This window comes from Aspergillus viridinutans, assembly GCF_018404265.1.
Source record: "Aspergillus viridinutans IFM 47045 DNA, scaffold_4, whole genome shotgun sequence".
NCBI classification, from domain to species: Eukaryota; Fungi; Ascomycota; class Eurotiomycetes; order Eurotiales; family Aspergillaceae; genus Aspergillus; species Aspergillus viridinutans.
The window spans coordinates 76,912-98,290 of record NW_025091220.1 but is presented as its reverse complement, the minus strand read 5'-3'; the positions used below and the strand labels follow the sequence as shown (position 1 = coordinate 98,290).

At 48.4% G+C, this 21,379-nt stretch overlaps 8 protein-coding genes across 8 annotated transcripts; 3 read left to right on the top strand and 5 right to left on the bottom strand.

Moving 5' to 3' along the window:
- Window positions 1–211: 211 nt before the first annotated feature.
- Aspvir_006029 (MFS transporter) lies at window positions 212–1,826 on the bottom strand (the record flags this gene model as incomplete). Its single annotated transcript, XM_043269237.1, has 2 exons — window positions 212–530; window positions 586–1,826. The coding sequence occupies 2 exons, from the start codon at window positions 1,824–1,826 to the stop codon at window positions 212–214; spliced, it is 1,560 nt and encodes a 519-aa protein (XP_043125172.1).
- Window positions 1,827–3,043: 1,217 nt separating this feature from the next.
- Window positions 3,044–3,971, bottom strand: Aspvir_006028 (DUF3632 domain-containing protein; the record flags this gene model as incomplete). Its single annotated transcript, XM_043269236.1, has 2 exons — window positions 3,044–3,585; window positions 3,632–3,971. The coding sequence occupies 2 exons, from the start codon at window positions 3,969–3,971 to the stop codon at window positions 3,044–3,046; spliced, it is 882 nt and encodes a 293-aa protein (XP_043125171.1).
- A 908-nt stretch (window positions 3,972–4,879) lies between these two features.
- On the top strand, window positions 4,880–5,498 carry Aspvir_006027 (uncharacterized protein; the record flags this gene model as incomplete). The annotated part of the gene is made up of 2 exons (XM_043269235.1): window positions 4,880–5,213; window positions 5,263–5,498. The coding sequence occupies 2 exons, from the start codon at window positions 4,880–4,882 to the stop codon at window positions 5,496–5,498; spliced, it is 570 nt and encodes a 189-aa protein (XP_043125170.1).
- A 262-nt stretch (window positions 5,499–5,760) lies between these two features.
- Window positions 5,761–6,909, top strand: Aspvir_006026 (fungal specific transcription factor domain-containing protein; the record flags this gene model as incomplete). Its single annotated transcript, XM_043269234.1, has 3 exons — window positions 5,761–6,019; window positions 6,075–6,110; window positions 6,179–6,909. The coding sequence occupies 3 exons, from the start codon at window positions 5,761–5,763 to the stop codon at window positions 6,907–6,909; spliced, it is 1,026 nt and encodes a 341-aa protein (XP_043125169.1).
- Window positions 6,910–8,205: 1,296 nt separating this feature from the next.
- Aspvir_006025 (NuoB/complex I 20 kDa subunit family protein) lies at window positions 8,206–8,727 on the bottom strand (the record flags this gene model as incomplete). Its single annotated transcript, XM_043269233.1, has 1 exon — window positions 8,206–8,727. The coding sequence occupies one exon, from the start codon at window positions 8,725–8,727 to the stop codon at window positions 8,206–8,208; it is 522 nt and encodes a 173-aa protein (XP_043125168.1).
- A 2,203-nt stretch (window positions 8,728–10,930) lies between these two features.
- Window positions 10,931–12,250, top strand: Aspvir_006024 (uncharacterized protein; the record flags this gene model as incomplete). Its single annotated transcript, XM_043269232.1, has 3 exons — window positions 10,931–11,617; window positions 11,668–11,742; window positions 11,798–12,250. The coding sequence occupies 3 exons, from the start codon at window positions 10,931–10,933 to the stop codon at window positions 12,248–12,250; spliced, it is 1,215 nt and encodes a 404-aa protein (XP_043125167.1).
- A 372-nt stretch (window positions 12,251–12,622) lies between these two features.
- Window positions 12,623–13,886, bottom strand: Aspvir_006023 (uncharacterized protein; the record flags this gene model as incomplete). The annotated part of the gene is made up of 2 exons (XM_043269231.1): window positions 12,623–13,604; window positions 13,669–13,886. The coding sequence occupies 2 exons, from the start codon at window positions 13,884–13,886 to the stop codon at window positions 12,623–12,625; spliced, it is 1,200 nt and encodes a 399-aa protein (XP_043125166.1).
- Window positions 13,887–14,810: 924 nt separating this feature from the next.
- Window positions 14,811–18,223, bottom strand: Aspvir_006022 (uncharacterized protein; the record flags this gene model as incomplete). The annotated part of the gene is made up of 6 exons (XM_043269230.1): window positions 14,811–15,076; window positions 15,136–15,516; window positions 15,583–15,712; window positions 16,082–17,591; window positions 17,662–18,078; window positions 18,168–18,223. 6 exons carry the CDS (start codon window positions 18,221–18,223, stop codon window positions 14,811–14,813), a joined length of 2,760 nt encoding a protein of 919 aa, XP_043125165.1.
- Window positions 18,224–21,379: the final 3,156 nt, after the last annotated feature.

Sequence of the window (21,379 nt, the reverse complement as noted above, 5' to 3'; positions counted from 1 at the left end):
CCAATTAAGATATGAGTATATGAGACCGGTTCGTCATTTCGGTAATTCCACTAGATCTGAGGAAGCAATCCAAGTAAATGACGCACCGGTTCCTAATTTCTCAAGCGGATTCACTCCGCAAACCCCTGTCTGGGAATACGGAGCAAGCTTTACCAATCCCTTTGTTTCCCTTCTCTCTCTCGAGTCGGAAAAGAAAAAAAATTACAGGTCTCTACACAAGCTGAGTGTCGCCTTCCTGGGTGCTCTCCCTGTTGGGTCGTTGCTCATGGAATGTACAGACGGCATACAGCAAAGCGATACCAAATGCAAGTGCAGCTAGTCCCACAGACGTCCACAGAGCAGCACGGTATCCTCTTAGCTGGTCCACGCCGTGATGACTTACTTCGGCCTCCACAGTCCCAGCTATCCCTAAACCGATGGCAATGGAGTAATTGATGACGGTGTTGACTAGTGATGCCGAGGCTCCCTGGTGCTTGACAGGCACTGCATCACTCAAGATAGTAGTGGACGCAGGGAAGGAGATATCCATCCTGTGGAGGATAGGTTAGCTTCGCTCATGTTGAGCAGGGCGTGGTAGGGCCTTACCCCCAGGCCATGATGACAAACGACCAAAATGTATTCAACCAGTAGGACTGCTCTACTGGTGCCGTACTCTGCAGGAGACATCCAGCAAGAAACGCAGCACAAGCAATTGCCATTAGCCAGCTGCTAGAGACGACAGCCATTAGATAGGGTGTCGCAAGGGCAGCAAGGATCCCTGAGATGGCTCCTGGCGCGAACTGCACTGCTGAATCCAAAGGCGACACATGTCGGAAATGCTGGATAAACTGGAACAGATAATAGAACCAAACACCGAAACTGCTCCATCCTAAGCCGGTTGTCACCAGCACTGCTACAACACGTCGACTAAATATGGATACGTCCAGAACCGGATCCACGGCGCGCCGTTCCTGGAGGAGAAAAAGCCCCAGAACGAGAAACCCAACAATCAACAGCACATACACATAAGGCGTGGACCAGCCGTCGATTGGTGCTTGATTCCATGAGATATTGAGCAAGAGTAAGCCTGCAACGCCCAGAGCAGACCCGATATAGTCAAACTGGGCACCAGCGCGCTTCCCGTGGTGCGGATAGTCCGGTGGAATAACCCAAAGTCCAATCGCACCAATAACGAAGCATCCGATGCTGTACGTCCACATCACCCAGGGCCACCAGACATACTCCGCAAAGGCCGAACCGATGACTCCAGCGGTAAAGCACCCCAGTGGCGCGGCCACGGCAAATGCGGAGAAGACCATATTCTTCTTCTTGCCCGGTGGGTAGGTCCTTCCAGCAATGGCGAGCGCATTAGGGAGAAGCAATGCCGGCCCAATGCCCTGGAGCGCTCGAGAAGTATCAAAAAACACTGGTGAATGCGTAAAGGCACTGCAGCCGCCAATGATGGACAAGACACCAAACCATGCCCAACCCACGATAAGGATGCGCTTGGAACCATACAGATCACCGAGCTTCCCCGCAATCAGAATAAACGTGCCCACCGTCAAGCTATAACCGCCCACATGCCAGGCCATCTGCGTGACCTCTGACGGTCCCTGACCGAACGTGTGCCCCACGATATACAAAGGGATGAGGATGTATCCGAAGGAGCCTTGAACGAAAAGTTGCGTGGAGCACAACACAATAATGAAGAGCCATTCCTTCAGCCCATGAGGCGGTGTCTGGTAGACATCGGATCGTTCGGCCTCCTGTTGTGCGTCGCCTGGCGACATCAAAGACTTGGGACCGGCATTGGACTGGAGGTAGGTCTCGTCAGCGCTCACTGCCATTGTGACTATTAAAGCAAGTCTCCAGGATGTTTCCGAAGCGGAAGCGGAGACATTGGGATGGACATGGTTTTAAAGAGAGACACTGAAAAAGCAAGGAAGCCTGCGCATAGGGTCTGTCAATTTTACTGATATTGACGTAACTAATCTATAGTCCCCCGTAAGTCCAAAAACGGAAATGTCGGGCCATTCGGTAAGACTAAGTGGGGCATGACAGGGGACCAAGCTCTCGATCTGGCCTAGCGTGGTTGTCCAATCCTTGGGTTGCAGTGGGGCTGACAGGGGACCAGGCGCCACATTGGGGCTAGCGCTATTTTCAAATGAATATTTAAGTGACAATTGGCTATCTAAATAGCCAATTGCGGCAGATATGGAACCGCTTCCACGTCGCAAAGGAGCCCTTTCCAACCTACAGTCGTGCGTGGCTTCTCCGGATCTGCTGGCATAATAATGCATAACTCCGGGGAGAGTTGGATCAACAAGAGTCCTTCGGGCCAGTAAGATACCTAGGAGAGCAAGGGCAGGGGCCTCTCAAGTCAATTAATCGCCTTCCTGGCTGGTGCATGAGGCTGTATTAGACGTCACATCTCCTATCTACAATTCAGCATCCTTCTAGCCAGCCTGGGTCATCGATATGACTTCGAGACGTGGATTTGGAGTGAGCGCAGCAGGCGAGAAACGTTGAATGTAATTATGGGTCCGATGCTGGCGAATATTCAGAAATGCAGCATATAGTCATCTATATGTCTTTTAGGGGGCTGTCCTGATCAGACAACCTGGCTATTTCTGGGTTGGGGGCTGTTGGCCGGACGGCTTGTCTCTTTCTCCCCATTAGCTGGGTACTTAGTGTAAGGGATCTATCTGGTCCGGATTCTGGAGATACCAGGCATCTCGCCTCGCGGTAATGACTGCCTTTGTGTTGTGGCCAGATGAGTATCCGGCTAGCTTTGTTACACATGAAGTGGGTAATAACTGCATTACCTGAGTAAAAAGAACTAATTACTACCGCCAGAGTTCTTAGATGATAACAGACACAGTTCAACTTGTGGCCCCATTTCTTGTTAATGTAATTATCACCGCCATAAGTAAGATGTCATTTATAAGGTGCGGAATGGAAAAATGGCGGTATAGAAACAATGCCTGTGACAATGGTTTTAGGTAATATCTGCGGAACAATCCTGATTTGCGAGAGACAAAGAGTATACCTACTGTATCGGCGTTTAGTCCTGTCCCTGTTCTATGCTTGCCATTTCTTGGATTATCTCCTTGGCCATCCTGCGTGTCTTTCGATCCAAGGCAGTCACCAAGCTGATCCATTCAAATCTTTCTTTCCAGAACGCCCACCGTTCCTTTGACCAACCTTCGGATCCTGTCCACTTCGTTGGAAACTCTCTTCCCATTGATCCTTCCATTCCATATATTTCCCTGCCACAATGTCTGATCCACTGTGCTGCGGCAGGTACCCATCCATTGAGGGTCCTGATATCAATCTCCTCCAGCAGGCGGTCACGTAGCTCACAATACTCCTCGTCATCGTCATCATTGTCAAGGTCCTCCAGTTCCTGTTCGATATCTTCATGGTGGAATTTCTCCCAAGGTGCTTTCTCCAGTGTCTTTCTCAAGACCCAGCCACCGTGACGAAGATGACCCACGTTATTAGCACGGATGCCCCGAGCATAGAGCTTGGCTGCGAAAGAATTGACATTGACCCAACTTTGCCGCTTTTCATCGCGCTGAGAATCGTAAAATGGATGATCGACGTCTACTTTGTTAGTTCGAGGTTGTAGCTGATCTTGGAGAAGACATACAGTCAAAGACAAACTCCGTCATATATTCACTGAGCCCTTCAAGCCGGCTAAAGGCTCCGTTGCAGTCAGACAGACGCTTCAGTTCCGCAACAAAGTCCACTAGGCGGTCGTTATGGCCCGTGAATTTACCGATCGCTGCAAAAAGGAGAGGCCATAGAGATGTGTAGTCTGGGTCTGGATTGGACTCCGCGATGAAGCACGACACTGCTTCTCTGGCTGCCGCCGATGGTGGAGTGGAAGGATCCGCCAAGAGTGACTTGATTGCTGAGAGCATGTTTGTAGGTGGGGGATATTTTTTCTGGCTCTGCGCCGTGATGAAAGCCTCATATTCAGAGTCCATAATGTTTAGATTTTGGAGATGCTGGACGGTTATGGTCGGTTGTTCTCACGAAGAAGATTTGAAGGGTGCTTCGTATTAAAAACCTAGGTCTGGGCTGTGTGGGATTCTGGTTAACGCCAATCTGTTATCTATGAGACAAGGCTGAATTAGCTAATTGTTCCTTCAAGGCTTAGCTTTCAGCCACGAATAATAATAGTATGACCAAGTGGAAAGGATGAAAGTGAAACAAGAAATGGCCCCCACATTCTCCGACCCCAAAGACATGGCGGTGCAGTCGGTGGGTCCCTTAATGATGATCAAACTCTCAAACAAAGCAGTGTTGGACCATCCATTTTCCAAAGAAATTACTGCTTTATCTAATGGGCTCGAATTGAGATGGGTGCTAGTACAGTGACGCGCAAAATGAATCTGGGGCAATACTTGACCTTAAAAAGGTTTCTATGTCCAAAGCACGAATCCATGTATAAAGTACGATTAAGACCGTGTTCTATATGTTCATGTATCTGAACGACTCATATAAAAGGACTTCTAGGTATTATTGCCATTTTTTAGAGATAAATGCCTGGTCTAGAAACTGTAGTCATCGCGTGCTATTCTCCTGCCACAGGCTCTTGCTTCCCGACACTGTATACATCTGCACAAGGCTATTGCTTGAAATTGGATCTGCTTCTTCTCTGCTCAGCCCCAGGGCTGCAATGTTGACTGTGGGTTGCTGCATATTTGGCCCCTTTTGCGAATGCCTTGGATCTTCACGACAAAAGCATCACGATAATGACTTCCGACAGGTATAAAGGTATCTCGAAAACCTGCCAGAGCTTCAGTTTATCAACTTACCTCTACAGCACTCCGCAGCAAGATCCCAGTCTCTAAACAAATCATTACTGAAAACCTGTTTTTGTACCTCCAAGATGCCGTCGTTCTTCCATTCTCTGGCTCTCAATGCTCTCTTGGCTGGCGCTCTTGTGGCCCAGGTCACCCATGCCTATCCCCAACCTATCGTGCATTCGGAAGATTATGACAGTATCACCAGTGTACCAGTCTCAATGGTGCCTTCTGTTGGTGGGGCCGATGGTGAGCTGTACAAGCGTACGGACGATCTGAAAATCGCCCAAGAACCGGATAAAAGCTACAGCTGCCCTGCGACGAATAACTATGGAGAGACGTCATACACCTCTGGACAGCTCAAAGTTGCTTTTATCAAGGCAGCGCAATACGCCAACAATGGCCAGCAGATTGGAGACAGTCAGTTTGCAACCAATTCTTGAAGGCAACCCTACTCACTGCTGCTTAGGAAACTACCCGCATACCTTTGGCAACGGCGAAAATCTTCCCTTCCCCTGCGGCAGGAGCACCATGGAATTCCCCCTGGATCGAGACAGTCCGGGCACCGTATACAGTGGGCAGAGCGTGAGGACCTTGCCAGACCGTCTCGTCTTTGAATTTAAGGATGGCAAAAAGGAGGGAAAGGCAAAGTTCTGCGGGGCGATGCGCCATGGAAACAACGGCGATTTTATCAACTGCACTTAGATATTACCTAGAGGGGAGACATTTATCTGTATTGGGCTAATTGATTCCATTGCTTCTACATGCTATATCTCAGTCTTGTGTAGAGCTCCAAGCAAACCAAACAGTTCAATTTGCGTGGTCGGGATACTGTGTCCAATTCCAGCATGAAAGCATAATAAGGGTGAGGCTGGAAGAGTAAGTTCTCCTGATCATAAGGACGAACAAAAGGTTCCCCCAGGCCTCAGCATTGAGCCTTATTTACTACGGGACGGAAAGTATCGGTATGACTTTCTATTTATATCCGACATTTTCCGACGATGACTGTGATGGCTTCCGTGACAAACAAGCAACACTCGTTCGCGTTCTGTGCGAACAAGGAGCACCCCCAGGTATTGCAAAATGTCTTCAGAATCCAAGACAAAAGTGGCTTGCAAGTCCTGTAATCTTCGCCGAGTCAAATGCGATCGAACCGAGGACAAGGCGTGCATCAACTGTCGAGTGGCTGGACGGGAATGCGAGCCGATCATCTCGCGACGTGGAAAGTACTGACACCATCTGTCATGCTGGTTATGATTTGAGATTGCTAAGTTTGTTCAGATACAAGCGTTCCAGCACTAAAGACCATCGAAGCGCGTCTGCTCGTCGAGCTGTTCGATCTCCAGATGCGAGCCATTGAAGCCCAAGGACTCAACCTCCACTAGCTCGAGAAAGCACCGGTCCAGATGCTGGACAGATTGGGACGACCTGGGAAGAAGCCTGTGAATCCGGTCAACCGCGCAGCCCGGCTTTTATCAACAGGGCTAGTGACCCAGGCCGTGGCAACGAGGTGGTGTACTACGGCGACTCGTTCAATCTCAACTACGTCCTACGTGAGATGGTGAATCCGTTCCAGGGCGATTTTGACAGTTCCTCCTTGAAGCTTGGCATTGAGGAGTTGTATTTGAACCACTTGGGGCAGTCGACGAAGGATCAGCTCGACGCTCATGAACGTAGCGAGCGCAGCCGGTTACGAGAAATGGGCGCATTCCAGCGTCTCGACAAAGAGATAAGCGATGCTCTTATCCAGACGATCTTCGCGGTAGTATATTCTCTCTGTCCTACCTTCGATCTATCAGAGTTCGACACCAAGTACAAGGCAGGGAAGATCTCCGCGCTTGTATTGCAGGCGCTGTATTTCGTCGCCGCGGCTCACTGTGAGTTGTCATCGATCGAAAAAGCGGGGTTTTCCAGTCGCTATATGGCCACATTCACATTCTATCAAAGAGCAAAGGCATTGTACGATGCGAACTATGAATCGGACGCTATTGCCACAGTCCAGGCCTCGTACCTTCTCTCCTATTGGTGGGGTAGCCCTTTGGAACAAAAGGATATGTGGCACTGGACTGGGCTTGCTGTTGGCCTTGCACAATTTCTCGGTTTGCACCAGAGGTAGTTGAAATCGTGATTTTATCATGCTTTGCGGAGATTGATTGTCATATTTAGCAAAGCATATACGGGCTTACCGGAAAGGCAACAGAAGTTGTGGAGACGTATATGGTGGACCGTCTATGTAAGTGTGGACATGGCAGACAGGACCCAGCTGACCGGATGATAGAGTCATGATATATTTATGGCGCTTACATTGGGCAATACTCCGCATGTCAATGAGGCATATTGTAGCGTGCCCTTGTTATCTGAGGCAGATATCGAGGACGACAAGGATGACTTGCATGATACGCATTTGCTCGGGAGTCAGACTCAAGAATGTCGTCTGTACATTGTGTATCTTGTCGACTTGGCCAGGCGAAGTATATATTCCACGATCGTCTGCAAACAATGCTAACTTTTTACAGCCAGTCACTGTCTCGAGGCTCTCTTCGGTGCCAGCTCCAATGAGTCCAGACTACAAACCAGTCTTGACGGAGTCTCGTCATGGCGAACAACCCTTCCCCAAGTCCTACAGCGGAACAACTCCATAATTTCCTTGCAGAGTGGCTATTGGTCGTCTCTCATTCATCTGACCTACAAGTACAGTCAATCCGCAATCAGATGGATAGTAGCTGACAAAGAGTGGCAGTACATGCCATATCCTTCTACATAGGAACGGCTTCCATTACCCAGACCGGCTGAAGATGGGGTCACTACCTTCTGATGCTGCTGTCAATATTGTGCGGATCGTCGAGGACATGATGTTCTCTGAGGTTCTTACCGTGTCGTGCCTCCGAACGTATGCTGTTCATCTCTACAGATTCAATCCGCAAGAGGCTGATAGACAAAAGGCTACCGGCTGTATTTGCCTCCCTAAGTGTCCAAATTGCGAACATTAGTGGAAATTCACCTGATAGAATTGAAATTGCAAAGCATAGGCGCGCTTCTGCATGCTTGTCCTGAAAACATTGTAAGATCGTTGGGCTCCGCTCCTGTGGTACTATTCTATGTTCTTGAAAATACTGCACAAAATGGGCTGTGAAATTTCAGGTGGCGAGGAACACAGCACTAATTCTTTCCATGATCGCTCACTGGGGGCTTCAAGCACCATTGAGTCTCTCTCTGATGCTATATGGAGGCAGCCGCAACGCAACCAGGCTTCCGAAATTTCTAGCGGGTCATTCATGGCAGAAGTCCTGACAGAGGAGGCCAATTATGGTACAATGATGGAGTGTTTTCCGTTCTCGAGCTTCTTGACTGACGGTATTCCTGGGCAATACGACAACCCGTTTGACGAGGTGGGCAATGCTCAGTCGTGACCTTATCTCCGGTACCACATCCTCGTCACCTTTGTACCTTTGATTTTCCTCTTCAGCTGGAGAATACCATATAAAAGTGCCTCCGGCATCGGGGGACAACCAGGCACATAGATATCCACCGGGACCAACCGATCCAAGCCCCGGACAACACTATACGAGTGATGATAATACCCGCCCCCATTCGCACAACTTCCCATACTTATCACCCACTTCGGATCCGGCATCTGATCGTACAGCTGTCGCAGCGCCGGCGCCACCTTGTTGGTCACTGTTCCAGCGACGATCATGACATCGGCTTGGCGGGGCGAGGCGCGGAAGATGATGCCCTGTCGGTCTTGGTCATATCGGGGCATGGACGCGGCCATCATCTCGACGCCGCAGCAGGCGAGACCGAAGGCGAGGGGCCAGAAGGAGCCTTGGCGGGTCCAGTTGACGAGCGAGTCAGTTGTTGTTCTGGGTAGGTTAGTACGTTGCGAGCGTATGGAGGATTTAAACTGACAGTATATGGTGTAGCTTGCCGGCATTTTCTTCTTTGCTCTGGTTGAACGAAGTTGGGAGTGAGGGGTTGGTTAATGTATGCTTTTGCCAGCTTGAGGATGCTCGTAACTGAAATGGTAGCACCTTTGCTCTCGGACGGGTATCGACCGCTTGAGTATTTCCACATCGCCCAGATACATCAGGCTTGGAGCACAATGGTCGGAGAGATGTATATAACCGAGCTCGCGTCATATCATCAACAAATAGCGGTGAATTGAGTCAGTCAGTAGATTGTTCCAGGCATAAAAGTCCTAGAAATAAAAACCAGCTATAGGAGGAGGAGCGCAATATAAAATACAAGTACGATGTCGCCGATATGGCTGTTATTCAGCTAGATCCCAAGTCGGCGATATGAGTTCTTGACGGCGGAGGCATATCGCCGACTTGAAACTTCCATCATAAATCAGATGAACAACAATCCTCGAAACTAGGGTCAATGGCTGCAATAGCTATCGGGATAGTAGCCTCTTGAGGCAGGCCCATGTTTTACAAAAAGAAGCCAAGTGAAAATGCGGCATATGCGCCCTCATCAGAATTCAAGTGCCTTCGGCGTTGGCAATGCGTCAAGTCAGCAGTAGCCTTCTACAAACCGCCTGTATAGAGAGGGATGAGATGGTCCTAGTTCTTTTAGATATCGCATCCAGCAGAAACGGAAATTATTAAGTCAACAATACCCTGGGTGATTAGTGCAGATCTAGCAGCTAGGGTGTGACAAGGACGGACATATCTATAATTGTACAATTTAAGCGTCTAGTAGTCAAGAATAGTTGCTTAGGCAAATCAAATCACTACATTAACAGGTTTATCTCACATTAACTGCAGGCAGAACACCCCGTCTAAGTGCTCGTGAGAATACATCCAGGGGAATTGTACGTGGACGCGATGAAGAATTCGAATTTGGCAGTACCTGCTGACCATTGACCCTGAGAATTCGAATACAATTCCTCATGAACACTCTCAGATCATTACTTAGCCCGTACCCGAAACCTCCCAAATCCGAATTCGGCTGAGCTATAAATAATTCGTTGATATAAGTCACTGCTTACTCGAGAACATGCGACCTTTTGAATTCTGGATTGGCCAATCAGATCGCATTATTTTACCACTGTTTACAACACGCCGATTTGCTAAGATTCACAGAAGTCTCATACTGTCCTTACCGAATTCCCTGTCTATACATACTAGGTTTGATAGCTAGATTGAAAAGGATAAAAAGTTTGATAAAGTGCTAATGATTAGAGCTTTACTAGATTAAGTTTATATACATTACTAGCAGAAACTTAAAAAACAAGGTAAATAAAAGGAAATTAAGAATATTAGGTGTCGTATCCAACCACTAAGCCAAAAAGGCGTCCAGACAACCATCTCTAGCTAGTAGGGATAGTAGTAGTAGGGGCAACACAGCAGGGACACAACATTAGGCTTGCTGCATATAGAGTTGCATTCGGTCCGAGTTCAGGAGGGTTCAAAACCAGTTGGCACCGAACCGCTATGCGATTTCGAGTCCAAATTCTAGAAATTAGAACCCACCCTGACCCTATATTGCCCACGCCATCTAAAAAGCGAACTTCTGTAACAGAGATAATCTCTTGACACTAAATAGTAAATCCTAGCCACTAGGCCACCTAACTAACTGATAGTTGATGAGATAACACCGCTCCTAGCGCTGGCATAATAATCTGTAAGGCAGAATGATTGGCTGTTACTATTCTGATCTTCGTATGATAATGGGCTGCTGTGTGTACTTGGCGCCGTGGCGGGCTGAACTATGACGCACATCTCCACTGATCATCGTGCCAGGAAGGCCCCTCAGCCAGAGGAAAGCAAATAACTGTCTAGGTAGAAGCCTGCATTCAAGCCTTGGGTCTGACCTACATGTCTTAATGGATACTCTTGGTAACTTAGTAGGGTTCCACTCTGGCTGACAATATCCCAACGCAGCACACTAAGAAAGTATAAGGAACCAGAGGGGCTAATGACCAACTTGCATATTGTTGATCTTAATCGCACTAGGATCAAACTGAGGAGTTATCATGAGGTCACATACGAAACTCTTTGCCAATTTGGACTATGATCCGACTCAGGCACCCCGCACACACCGCATCACAAACTTATTAAAGTGCGCGATTCCGCTATCCAGGAAGAAAACAATTCAGTCACCTCAACGCAGACTCATTCTCATCTCTCACAATGACTATCAGTATCCAGGAAGAGTATGCCCAGCTCATGGAGCCTAATGGCGATGGTCACTATCTATATAAACCTCAACCATTTAGTACCCTCCACCCCGGCGCGATTGGGTACTTCGACAGACACGGAGATTGGAACTTGATTACCGATATTTCCGAGCCTGGACATCCTGAAGGACTGGGATTCACAGGGCTTGATCGGCCCTTGCGCCGTAAAGAACCCAAAGAAAGCATGTGGAAAACCAGGTCCTCGGGAAGTGAAGCCGAAGCAAGCTTCGGGCTCACTGGAGGACTTTCAGGTGCCCTGACTGCTGCCCCTGTGGATGTGTCAGCTAATGCAAAGAACAAATGGGGTAAGACCGGAAAAGCAGCGCTTATCACCGGCCAGGTAGTGGTAAATGAAAGTTTCAAGGGTCCTTACACAAAGCCGATTGAGGAATGGGTCAAGAAAAATGCAAAGGCTCTTGTGGAGTCCGACTATGGTGCCGATATCAAAAAGTACGGATTGTGGGCTATCCAAAAGACATGGTCAACCCAGGAGTGTGCCGTTACTATGCAAAGCGCCCATAACCGGGACACCAGCGCGGGTTTGGATCTTGGAGCCACCGGTGTTGGGAAGATTGGAGGTAGTGGATCGTCCCTTGTAAAGGGCAACATTGAAGGCTGGTCGACATACAAAGCAAAACCGGTTTGTTCTCCAAAGCCTTGAGTTATGGTTCAAGTTCTAACTTCATAAAGAGCGAGATCGCATACGTCGTCTCGTACGCCGGACCTATCTACAAGCTTCACAGCATTCAAATACTCCATAGGAATGTAAGTGTCTCGCTCGCATGCTTTTGACATGGACTAACCTTGGAAATGGATCCAGCCACTCAAGCAGGTCCAAGAGCAAGCTTTGGACAGTACCGAGTACTACAAACCCGTTTACGATGAGAACGGAAACCAGACCGGACTTGAGTGCTTCAGGCCCGTGTATGATGAGAACGGGACGAAGATCGGAGAGAAGAATGTCGACAAAGAAGCCGAGAAGAAACAACGGGAAGAAGAAAGGAACAAAATGGAAGAAGAGGACAACCGGCTTGAAGAAGACATCTTTGTTGAGAGCGCTGATACTATCGGATTGACTGATAGCGACGAAGAAGCAGAGGAGGAGGAAGCCCGTGTTGAGGAAGAAAAACGCAAGGAATTCATGAAAAAGGTTGCAGTGATAAATCAGATACCAGATGAAGAGCAGAAGAGGGCTGAGCTGGTCAAGTTGATGGCAGAGAGAATGACAGCGACGACGACGACGACGACGACGACTGTGGACTATGGTCCATGAGTCCATGACTATGAAGGTTGAATGAGGGACTCAGCAGTGACAGTTTACAGCTAAGGGCAGGCTAATTCTACGACGGACTATAGCTACAATGTGGACTAGTTTTTTTCTCCAATGAGTACATCTGACCACTCCCATCCCCCTATGGTTGCACGCACTGCACTGATATCAGATACTCAAGTAAAAAAGAAAAAAAAAAAAAAACGATGAGTCCTTGCATATAACCCTCTGTTGCAGCAGCACTGCCAGATAGAATAACAACTAATCGATCCCTGCAGGATTCTATGCGCACCAGCTCTGTATGATACTCACCCTACACCCACCACTGTGCTAATGTTGTGGGGATTAAAGCGCAGTTATAGTCGAAAGATCCATCTAGAACTCCAGCAAAACTTGGGCCTCAGAAGCTTCCAACAAAAGGCGTCCACCATCAACAAAACCCCTGACGGAACGCAGTGGAATATCTGGCGCAGGGGCCAGCGGTCCTGGTTGGCTTAATGATGGTCCGAGACTGATTTTGGTCCCCGGTTGCTGGAGAATGAAACAGTGACGCAAGTTCGGGGGTGCTGAATCCGGAGGACACGATGCTTTCAGCACTGCCTCTGCCATCTGAATGAGATGGCTTTCCTTTGTTTCGACAAGTGGGTAGCTCAGAATCCGCTCGCTCAGAAGAGTGTTGCCGTCGGACTGTAGCGCGACAGCTACTTTCGCAAAGGGCTGAATGGCGATCGCGTAATCATTGCATGGGCTGAGAATCACATCTGTACCCAATCTGACTACATTGACGAGGCTGCTGTCAGACCCAGAAAAGGCAAAGGAAAACGTCTGCATGATAATAAAGTCCCGCACTGATTTGGCATGGGCTTCCCAGGGCTGTACAGCATCGCCCAGCCGGACGCGTGCTGGCACTGATTGGATCGAAAACTGGTTGATAGTCCGATGCACCAGTATGTTACGATCAAAGAAACGGGCTGGCCCGCCGTCGAACTGGAAGAGGAGCTGGCCATTTTCACCATTAAGAATCGAAATCCTCCCCGTTCCCACCCAATTCTCATTATCACTTAGCATCACAAGCTCATGCTGTTTACCTATGCGTAAAAGTCTTCTGCAGGTTCTGTTATGGGCCCAGTTTCTTGGCCCGACGGCGGATGACTCGTAAATAACAGTAGGTTTGGAGGCTCGGAAGTCGATGCCAACAAGATCAAAAGTGTCACGGTTTGAGCCTCGTCTCGCGCAATGCAGTACAGACCTCCCTATTAAGAGCGGGGTGAGCCCGCCTGGAACACCATACTTTGGGTCATGGTGCCTGTGATCTTGCCGCCAAACTGTTCTGCCCTCAATGGGCGAATAGACAGCACTTCTTAATCGACATTGTGAGAATTAGCTGACCTGCTCTGTAGCAGACAGATTTACATACATACCTGGCACGGTCCTTCCCTTTCTCCCTGAGCCGCAGTAGTAAAATGCCATCCTGATTCATCTCGAGGGACATCAAGTCCACATGAACCCTCCAGACCTTCTTGAGGGGAACTGTTTTAGTATCCACGACTGCGCCACCTGGAGCAGCAAGTTTATGCCAAGACACAGTTGGTTCATCTTGTTTCGCTTCACCAGCTACAAAGTTTTCCACCACTGTCATAGTAAAGTAACTCTGGAAGTTGAATTCTTGCTTTGACGATGGTTTGCCTGACTGAATGCGATGTTGTTGACGGGCTGCGAGTGAGGAGAGGCGCAAAAAGAAATTAGTATGCTTTGACTTTAAGTTGATATGGATGCATCAGAAGGTATGTATAATAGAGTCAATAAATACCCACCGTGGACTTTGAACGCCTCCCAGATTGCGATGTTTGACTCTCGCGGGAGATCCCAGATAATATGCGGAAAATGGACACGAAATCCAAATGCTGCTACCCACCAGTGTATGGTGTCTCTCCAACCTCTGCAGACACACTCGCACCCAGTAAGATCTGGAAGTGAGAGATAGTGTAAGATGAGATTCACAACATCTCTATTCATACGGGCGAAAGGATCCAGACTGGGACTGCTTTGGGTGCGAGTACTGGGACAGCCATCATCGACGGCTATTCGCTTTGACCTGCCAATTCTTCTAAGCTGTCCTGCATCAACTGTGGACTTCCTTTTTAGTGGCATGGTAGGAGAATCTTGGGGAGTGTATCTCAAGTTCAAAAGAGTACTATATAGTGTCGAGTGCTCTTTGCAGGTCTTGGGCCCTTGTGTGTGATCCCAACTTCTGTAAGGTGCTGTTGTTGGCTTCTTCTCAGTCGCTCCCCGCAAAGTAAAAGCCCCTGAATTGCCAACCACATGATCTACATGGTTAATTTGAGGATATGCAGAATCAGGTTCGATTCTTGGCACTCGTGTTCGATTCTTGGCGACACATCTCTTGCATGAAGGTCATTATTTTAAGACATAATAAGGTTTTTCTCCGTCTCTTCTGTCCGTTCTCTTGGTTTTTCTACCTATTTGTTTGACTCCTCTAACTGAGCGATCTTCACGTGTAAATAAATCCCATCGGGGTCATCCTTGGGAGCTTGAAATTGGCCTATTTGACCGGAATGGCAGTTGAAAATTGCTCCCATAAAGCCTTGATTGAAGGAGTGAAGAAGTATTCACCACCTTTCTGATCAACCCACGGACTGATACCAAGATTAAGCTTAACCGTCTTGTCTGGATTGCTTCCATCATATAAACTGATGTGTCCCTCGGGATGATCGGATCGGAGTCGCTGGTTGACAAAGGGGTCCATACCCGGCCCGTCGGGGAAAGTCTTGGTCTTGTACTCAGGGAAGGACGAGTTACTCGCCCAGCCTATATTTATTAGCATCATAGGCAGATGCCGAATAACTGAACATAAATGGTAAACTTACGTGTCATGAGGAAGTTGAACCCGTCCCGAATAAGACTCTGGTAGCACGTAAAGTAGATCCCACGTTGTTCAATTGTCGTCTTCTCCCTCTTTTCCTGCTCGGTGAGCTCAGGACCAAAGGTGATACCACGACGGAGGATGACACTAGCATCCTCTTCTTGTCCTTCGGCCTCAGACTCATCACTTTCTGCCTCTGGCAGTTCGGTGGTGTCGCCATCCTCTTCTGTCCCAGCGTCACGTTTCTTATCGGCTCGAGGACGCATCTTGCGGATGTGAGCGGCAAACGGACAGCCTTTGATGCTCTTCTTGGGCCTGAAATCGAACTTGTTATCGAATGCCAAGTCTGGGTTGTCCTCATCGAGGGCCTTGGCAACAGGGGCTCCTGGATTGTTGATTAGTCCTTGCCTAGTCGATGGATCATAATATGATATGAGGACGGTAGCCCTACCGCTCTTCCATCGTCCCATCAGATGAGCACCCAGCTTCTCAGGACCATTGGGCCCCTTGTAGTTGGTCCCTGGGATTTTCGGTGCCCACTCCTCGAGAAACTTTTCAAATTCGGGGACCTTTTGGTCGAGCTGACGAAAGACGAGGAAACTTGCCCTCCTTAGCCGCAGTCTAGGTATGGCATTGTATGCAAGAATAGGGCTAATCTACCAAGGGGAACCAATCCAAAAAGATGAGTTGAATCAATTGATTGATTGAAAAGATTAAAAGAGCGGGTGCTGCGAGGACACGTTAAGGTGTCCCTGCTTACATGAGTAGGGAAAGAGGGTTGAAAGTCCCGATTCTCAGAGTGCCAAGAATCCCCTAGTATAAGCAAAGAAGTCACGAGACAAATGAAATATAACCCATGTCTGCTCCGTGTTTCGACAAATGCATACCACCCACCCCCATGGGATAGGTTAAATAGCGGTGTATATAAATCAGGCCTCCCCCAAAATTACATCTGCCGCCTTCTCGCTGATCATGTAAGTCGGCAAGGCAAGGTAATATCCCGGAATCCTGGGGAAGACGCTGGCATCGACAACCCGAAGTCCATCAACTCCGCGCACACGGAAGTCGCCATCCAACACCGCCATCGGATCATCATCTGCGCCAATCGGAGCCGTACAGCAGGCATGGTGACCCCAAGCCTCACGCTTGATGAAATCCTTAATCTCCGCCTCAGTGGTGACGTTGGGACCGGGCCAGGTCTCCTCGAATCCACCTTGCAGGGGAACAAGGTTTTTAAAGATGGACCGGGAGAACTCCATCGCCTCATAGACAGCCTGGAGATCCTTCTGGTCTGCATCATTAGCAGTGACACCATCATCAAAGGAGTGGAAGTTGATGATTGGGGTGTCGCGGGGATCAGTGGAGCGGAGCTGGACGGTCCCTGCATTATTGCGCGAGCGGGACTTGAGTGTGACCCAGGACCAGTGCCGCGCATCGTTCCAGGAGCTACTTGAGTAACCAGAGAAGTAGCCCTGGAAGTTAGCAGGAGCACCAGAGATAAGCAGATCAGGTTCATTATTTTCAGCCACAGAGGACTGCCTGATAATAGCAACGGGGATGTTATTAGACATATAGGCGCCCTTATCAAGGATTTCATATTTCCACTTCTCATAGCACGGGTCAGGGAGGGCTCCAAGAAAGGTACACTGGGATATAAGGGAGAAGTCTGTGGGGAACTTGCCAATGACGCTGGTTTCATAGCGGTCCTGCAGGTTTGTTCCGACACCAGGGAGGTCAACGAGTGTAGAGATATTCCATTTATCTAGTTCAGCTTTGGAACCGATGCCGCTGAGCTTGAGTAGTTGTGGGGTGTTGAAGGAGCCTCCAGAGAGGATGACTTCCTTGGCTGCGTACACGCTTCCAGGCACGCCGGGGGATGCACTGTCCGACCGCGGGTCCGCACGATATAGACTCTTGCCCTTCATGTAGTCAACGCCAATGGCGCGGGGACGGGGGCCGGAGCTGTCTAAGACTACATTGGTGACAAGAGTGGTGAGCTGGATATCGAGGTGGTACCTGCGGTTGCCATCATTATCGGTCTCAGCCACAGTCTCAAGGAGGAAGTCGCGCGATCCGGAACGTTTGTAGTCGGGCACTTTCACCGCGATAGGGAGCTGGTAGAGATCCTCGGTCCTGTTACGCGTGCCGCTGTTGGCGTCGCGTATGAGGATTTCCGCCAGACCAGTCACGGTGTTAATCACCTTGCCCGCCAGGTTCTTGCCAGCGGCAGTACCAGCAGCGATGACGAGTGAGAGCAGCTTCATGTCGTCTAGGATGAGGTTTAGCGGGGTGAGGGAGGTCTGGAGCCAACCACTATAGCCGTGGCTGACGACGTCGCCCGGGGTGTAGCGGTTGACCTCGAGACGGCGGAAGTAGTCGCGCATCTTATCGGCCGCCCACGAGTCGTTTCCGGTGAGAGCAGCGAGGTTGTCCCAGTCGCTTTCGTACGGATAGACCGTGCTGTCGTAATCAGTTTTCTTGTTTCTCTTTTCATCATGATAGTAAAAGGATAGGCAAGGAGGGAGCGTACACCATAGCATTGTGAGCGGTACATCCACCCAATGTACCTGCACGCGGGTACAGAATACCCAGTGGCTCAGAGCCTGTGGGAGGATTAGGACCCCTATGCAGGTTCCCGGCCGGAGTACGGTAAGTCATTTTGGAGTCCTCCTCTTGGCGGGTGAGGTTGGTGTAGTGGTTGATGTAGAAGTTCCAGCTCTGGGGACTATACTCGGTCGATTGTAACTGAAGGGCTGGAACCATCTGCTGCAGAGAGTTACCCTGATCATCACCGGCGTCCAGGAGAAGGACCTTGTATCCTCCCCGAGCCAGGCGAGCAGCCAGGGGACCACCACCCGCCCCGGAGCCGACAACGATATAATCATACTCAGTTGTGGCATTCACGGAGCGGGATTGGGGGTGCTGATCGCGAGGAGAAGTGCGCGGACTGCCTCCATTAGTCTTATATCATCCCACAAGAGAGTTGTCATAAGGGGTATACAAAGGGAGGAAGGGACCAGCAGCGGAGAGACTTACGATCCCAGCACCGCAGAGAGGAGGGAGAAGAACCCCAAGCCCTTGGCGACCAACATGGTGGAAAACGGGTGACTTGCGCTTGTAGGGAAGCGAAACGATGAAAACGAGAACAAAACAACATAATACCATGAAAGAAATGACGAAGAGAAGTATTATTATATAGAAGATAATAGATCTCAGGAATCCGGCAAGCCTGAAGTTAGCTAAGTTGGACACTTGACTCATACCCCTATTTGACGCAAGAGTCTCCAAGGCGACAGTGAGACAATCATCATTATCCCAAGATGGAGAATGCAGCATCTACCAACCAAACGTCGATAGGTCCATGAATAGCTATGTTAGACAGATAGAGAGCCCTCTGGTGCTGATCTCGTGGATCAACATACATCTAACTGCACGGCTCATAAAAAAGCAATTCGGGAGTGCATCCCTAGGGAAGGATGTTATGGGATCTCCGAGCGACCGTTATGTATTCGCACTGTATGTATCACAATTGTGCTACTGTGAGCGGCATGAATACGTGGTTGTGCATGCTAAACTAGAGAATTTTCTTCATGATTTCCACTTAAATTGACTACTTTCTAAATAGCCTGTGACCGGATTCTACCTGGGGCCTATTATAGCATGTTTGGTTGTTCTGAGGGCATATCACCGAAATAAAAAATATAAAGAAGGTGTCGGGTTTTATATTCGGCCTGCATTCAAATGGCAGACAGAGGGGGACTGTGCACACAAGCCAATGTGTCACAAAGAGAGGATGTGAAGAGAGAATCGAATAGAGAGCGAAGCAATTTGATATGCGATCTACCAATATCAATCTTGAGCAAATTTGGACATGGTGCATACAATATTCAATCTCTATGGTAGAAAGGCAATTCAAACTTGTTGTTTCTAACTGGCAAAACATGAGGCTTTTATAACATGATGGGCAAATTCAATGAGCGAGAGGGAAAGTAGCAGTGTTGGGTTCCTCGTCCGAGACAGGATATTCAATGCGATCGTTGAGGGTCAACATAAAAAAGCGAAGGATCTTGGCGTACAGATCTATTGTGTAGATCAATGCATACCAGTTGCATAAGATCAATTGCATCCTTGCATACGCATGCATTAGGGCACACACACATATACATGCTGAAAGAAGAGACGGCGGATAGAAAAAAGCAGAGAAAGGTTGAAAAGGAAAGAAAGAAAGGAAACCAATGGGTGAGGATTCCAAGACTAGAGAAATATAGTATCAAGGTTCAGCAATGGACTCACTATATAAGGAATGGCCTCAAAAGGTATAATTCTGTCACGTCGATATGTAGTACAACAGGGAACTATTGAAGTATAACCAGCGTGCCTGCGATAATATTTTAGCAACTGCGAAAACTTAGAGCAAGCTATCTCGAAGCCTATTTATCTATATTTTTATTTTCAAAGAGGTCTAAACATTAGCTTCAGGTATTGTTCAAGTCAAAGGCTGGGTTCTGTGCACGGAAGTCTGGTCCGTACATTAGTTAATGGACAGCATTAAAATCACCTCTATCTAGCCCTGAATTTATGCAAGTGGCGAACTTCACCTGACCGCTTAAGCTTAAAGTCTAGTTATCATCAATATTTTGTCTCAATATTTCATGGTTGACCGTCTTCACATCAATTGCGCAGAGCGTTTAAATTCGACTGGGACAGTTCATCATCCAGTTGTTCTACTGGACTGCTATGCAGCCTCGAATCTTGTTACGATCTTTTCTTCCATGATGCTATTCCCAACTGACAGCATTCCTCGGGGGATTCGACACCTCACCGCAGGGCAATCGGCGGTGAGGCGAGATTGGCCACGAATATCGAGGCCTTCCCTTTGTTACACCACCTGCATGTCCCCCTCTCAGCTGAACCCCCTCTTGCATTCAGCTGAATTCTTCTCAAGCATGCCCCTCGTTTTGATGTCAAGGCGGGCTACTCGGGACTCGGAGGATTTCCGAGTAGGCCATGTAGAGGATCATATTAAATAGTGTCTCATTTTGGTCCTTGAGGGTCCCTCAAGAAACAGTCTTGCAACAATCAGACTTGTTACCTTCTTCCTTACCTGACCGACAGGCCTTCTACCCTGCAAGTAGATTTTATCTTTACAAGTAATTTTTTGTCGCCTCTCATCTTACCAATTGGGCTGCTGACGTTCAAGGTATTCCTAATCATCTATTCCTATCAAGTAACGTACGTGCTTGAAAGCAATAGAGAAACTTCTAATCTGCTCTATTGGGGGGCTGTTAACTATCTATTTATAGGTATATATACAATGGATCTTTGCCTTATCAGGTTCTTCGCATTATAGAATATAGTTAGGCTAATAATAATAACTACTATCCATCTGCTTGGGGTTGTGATGGTATATAAGTATATAACGAGTAATTTTTCCCCTCTTATTAACTACATATCCTGCCATATTATCACTAGGAATAATATACCATCGATGTCACAAAAGCCAGTTAAATCTACTATCTAGCGAGCGTGCATGCATACGCCCGGAATGGTGTGGCTCTTGACGGGCTTCTATATTGGTCCCTGGGTCGGGAGAACCGAAATTCCAGTGTTTAATGGGCAGATACTAGGATTGGCATCTACAGTCACACAGTCCCTTTTTAAGCGCCCGCATATGACCACGTACTTTGTGCTTATCAGATATTATCAGATGCAGGTAATAAACTAAGTAATAATAATCGTGTCAGATCAAATGCTGTGCACTCCCGGATCGCAGGCAGATTGAGTTACTAATACCTCATTATGCCAGTTACCTGTCCATTCAATCCGTTAGAGCGGCGACTGGACTACCCCACTGCGTTCAAGATGAATAACCCCCGTCCAGACCCTTTGCCACAGGGATGTGTTTCAATACTGCTCTATTCATTTTAGTACTTCCTCCTGTGAATGTTTCTAGCAGAATAATGAAAGTACCCGCGGGCACAGTGTTAATGACGTCACCATTGATCGAGGTTGCAGCGCAAGGTGACAGAGAGTAATGGATTGTACTGATCAACCAGACCAGGTGACCGTACAGCAGACAGGGGCCACGCACTTGTTATATTAGCCGAGAAAGAGTACAGTACCTTATGTGAGCTTATATTGCCCAGTCCGCGCGCGAACGGACATCAATCGGAGCTCACCACACACAGATATTCCGCTGATCCCAGCATAAAGGAGAATCGACGAAGAAGGGAAAGAAAAGATCCAAG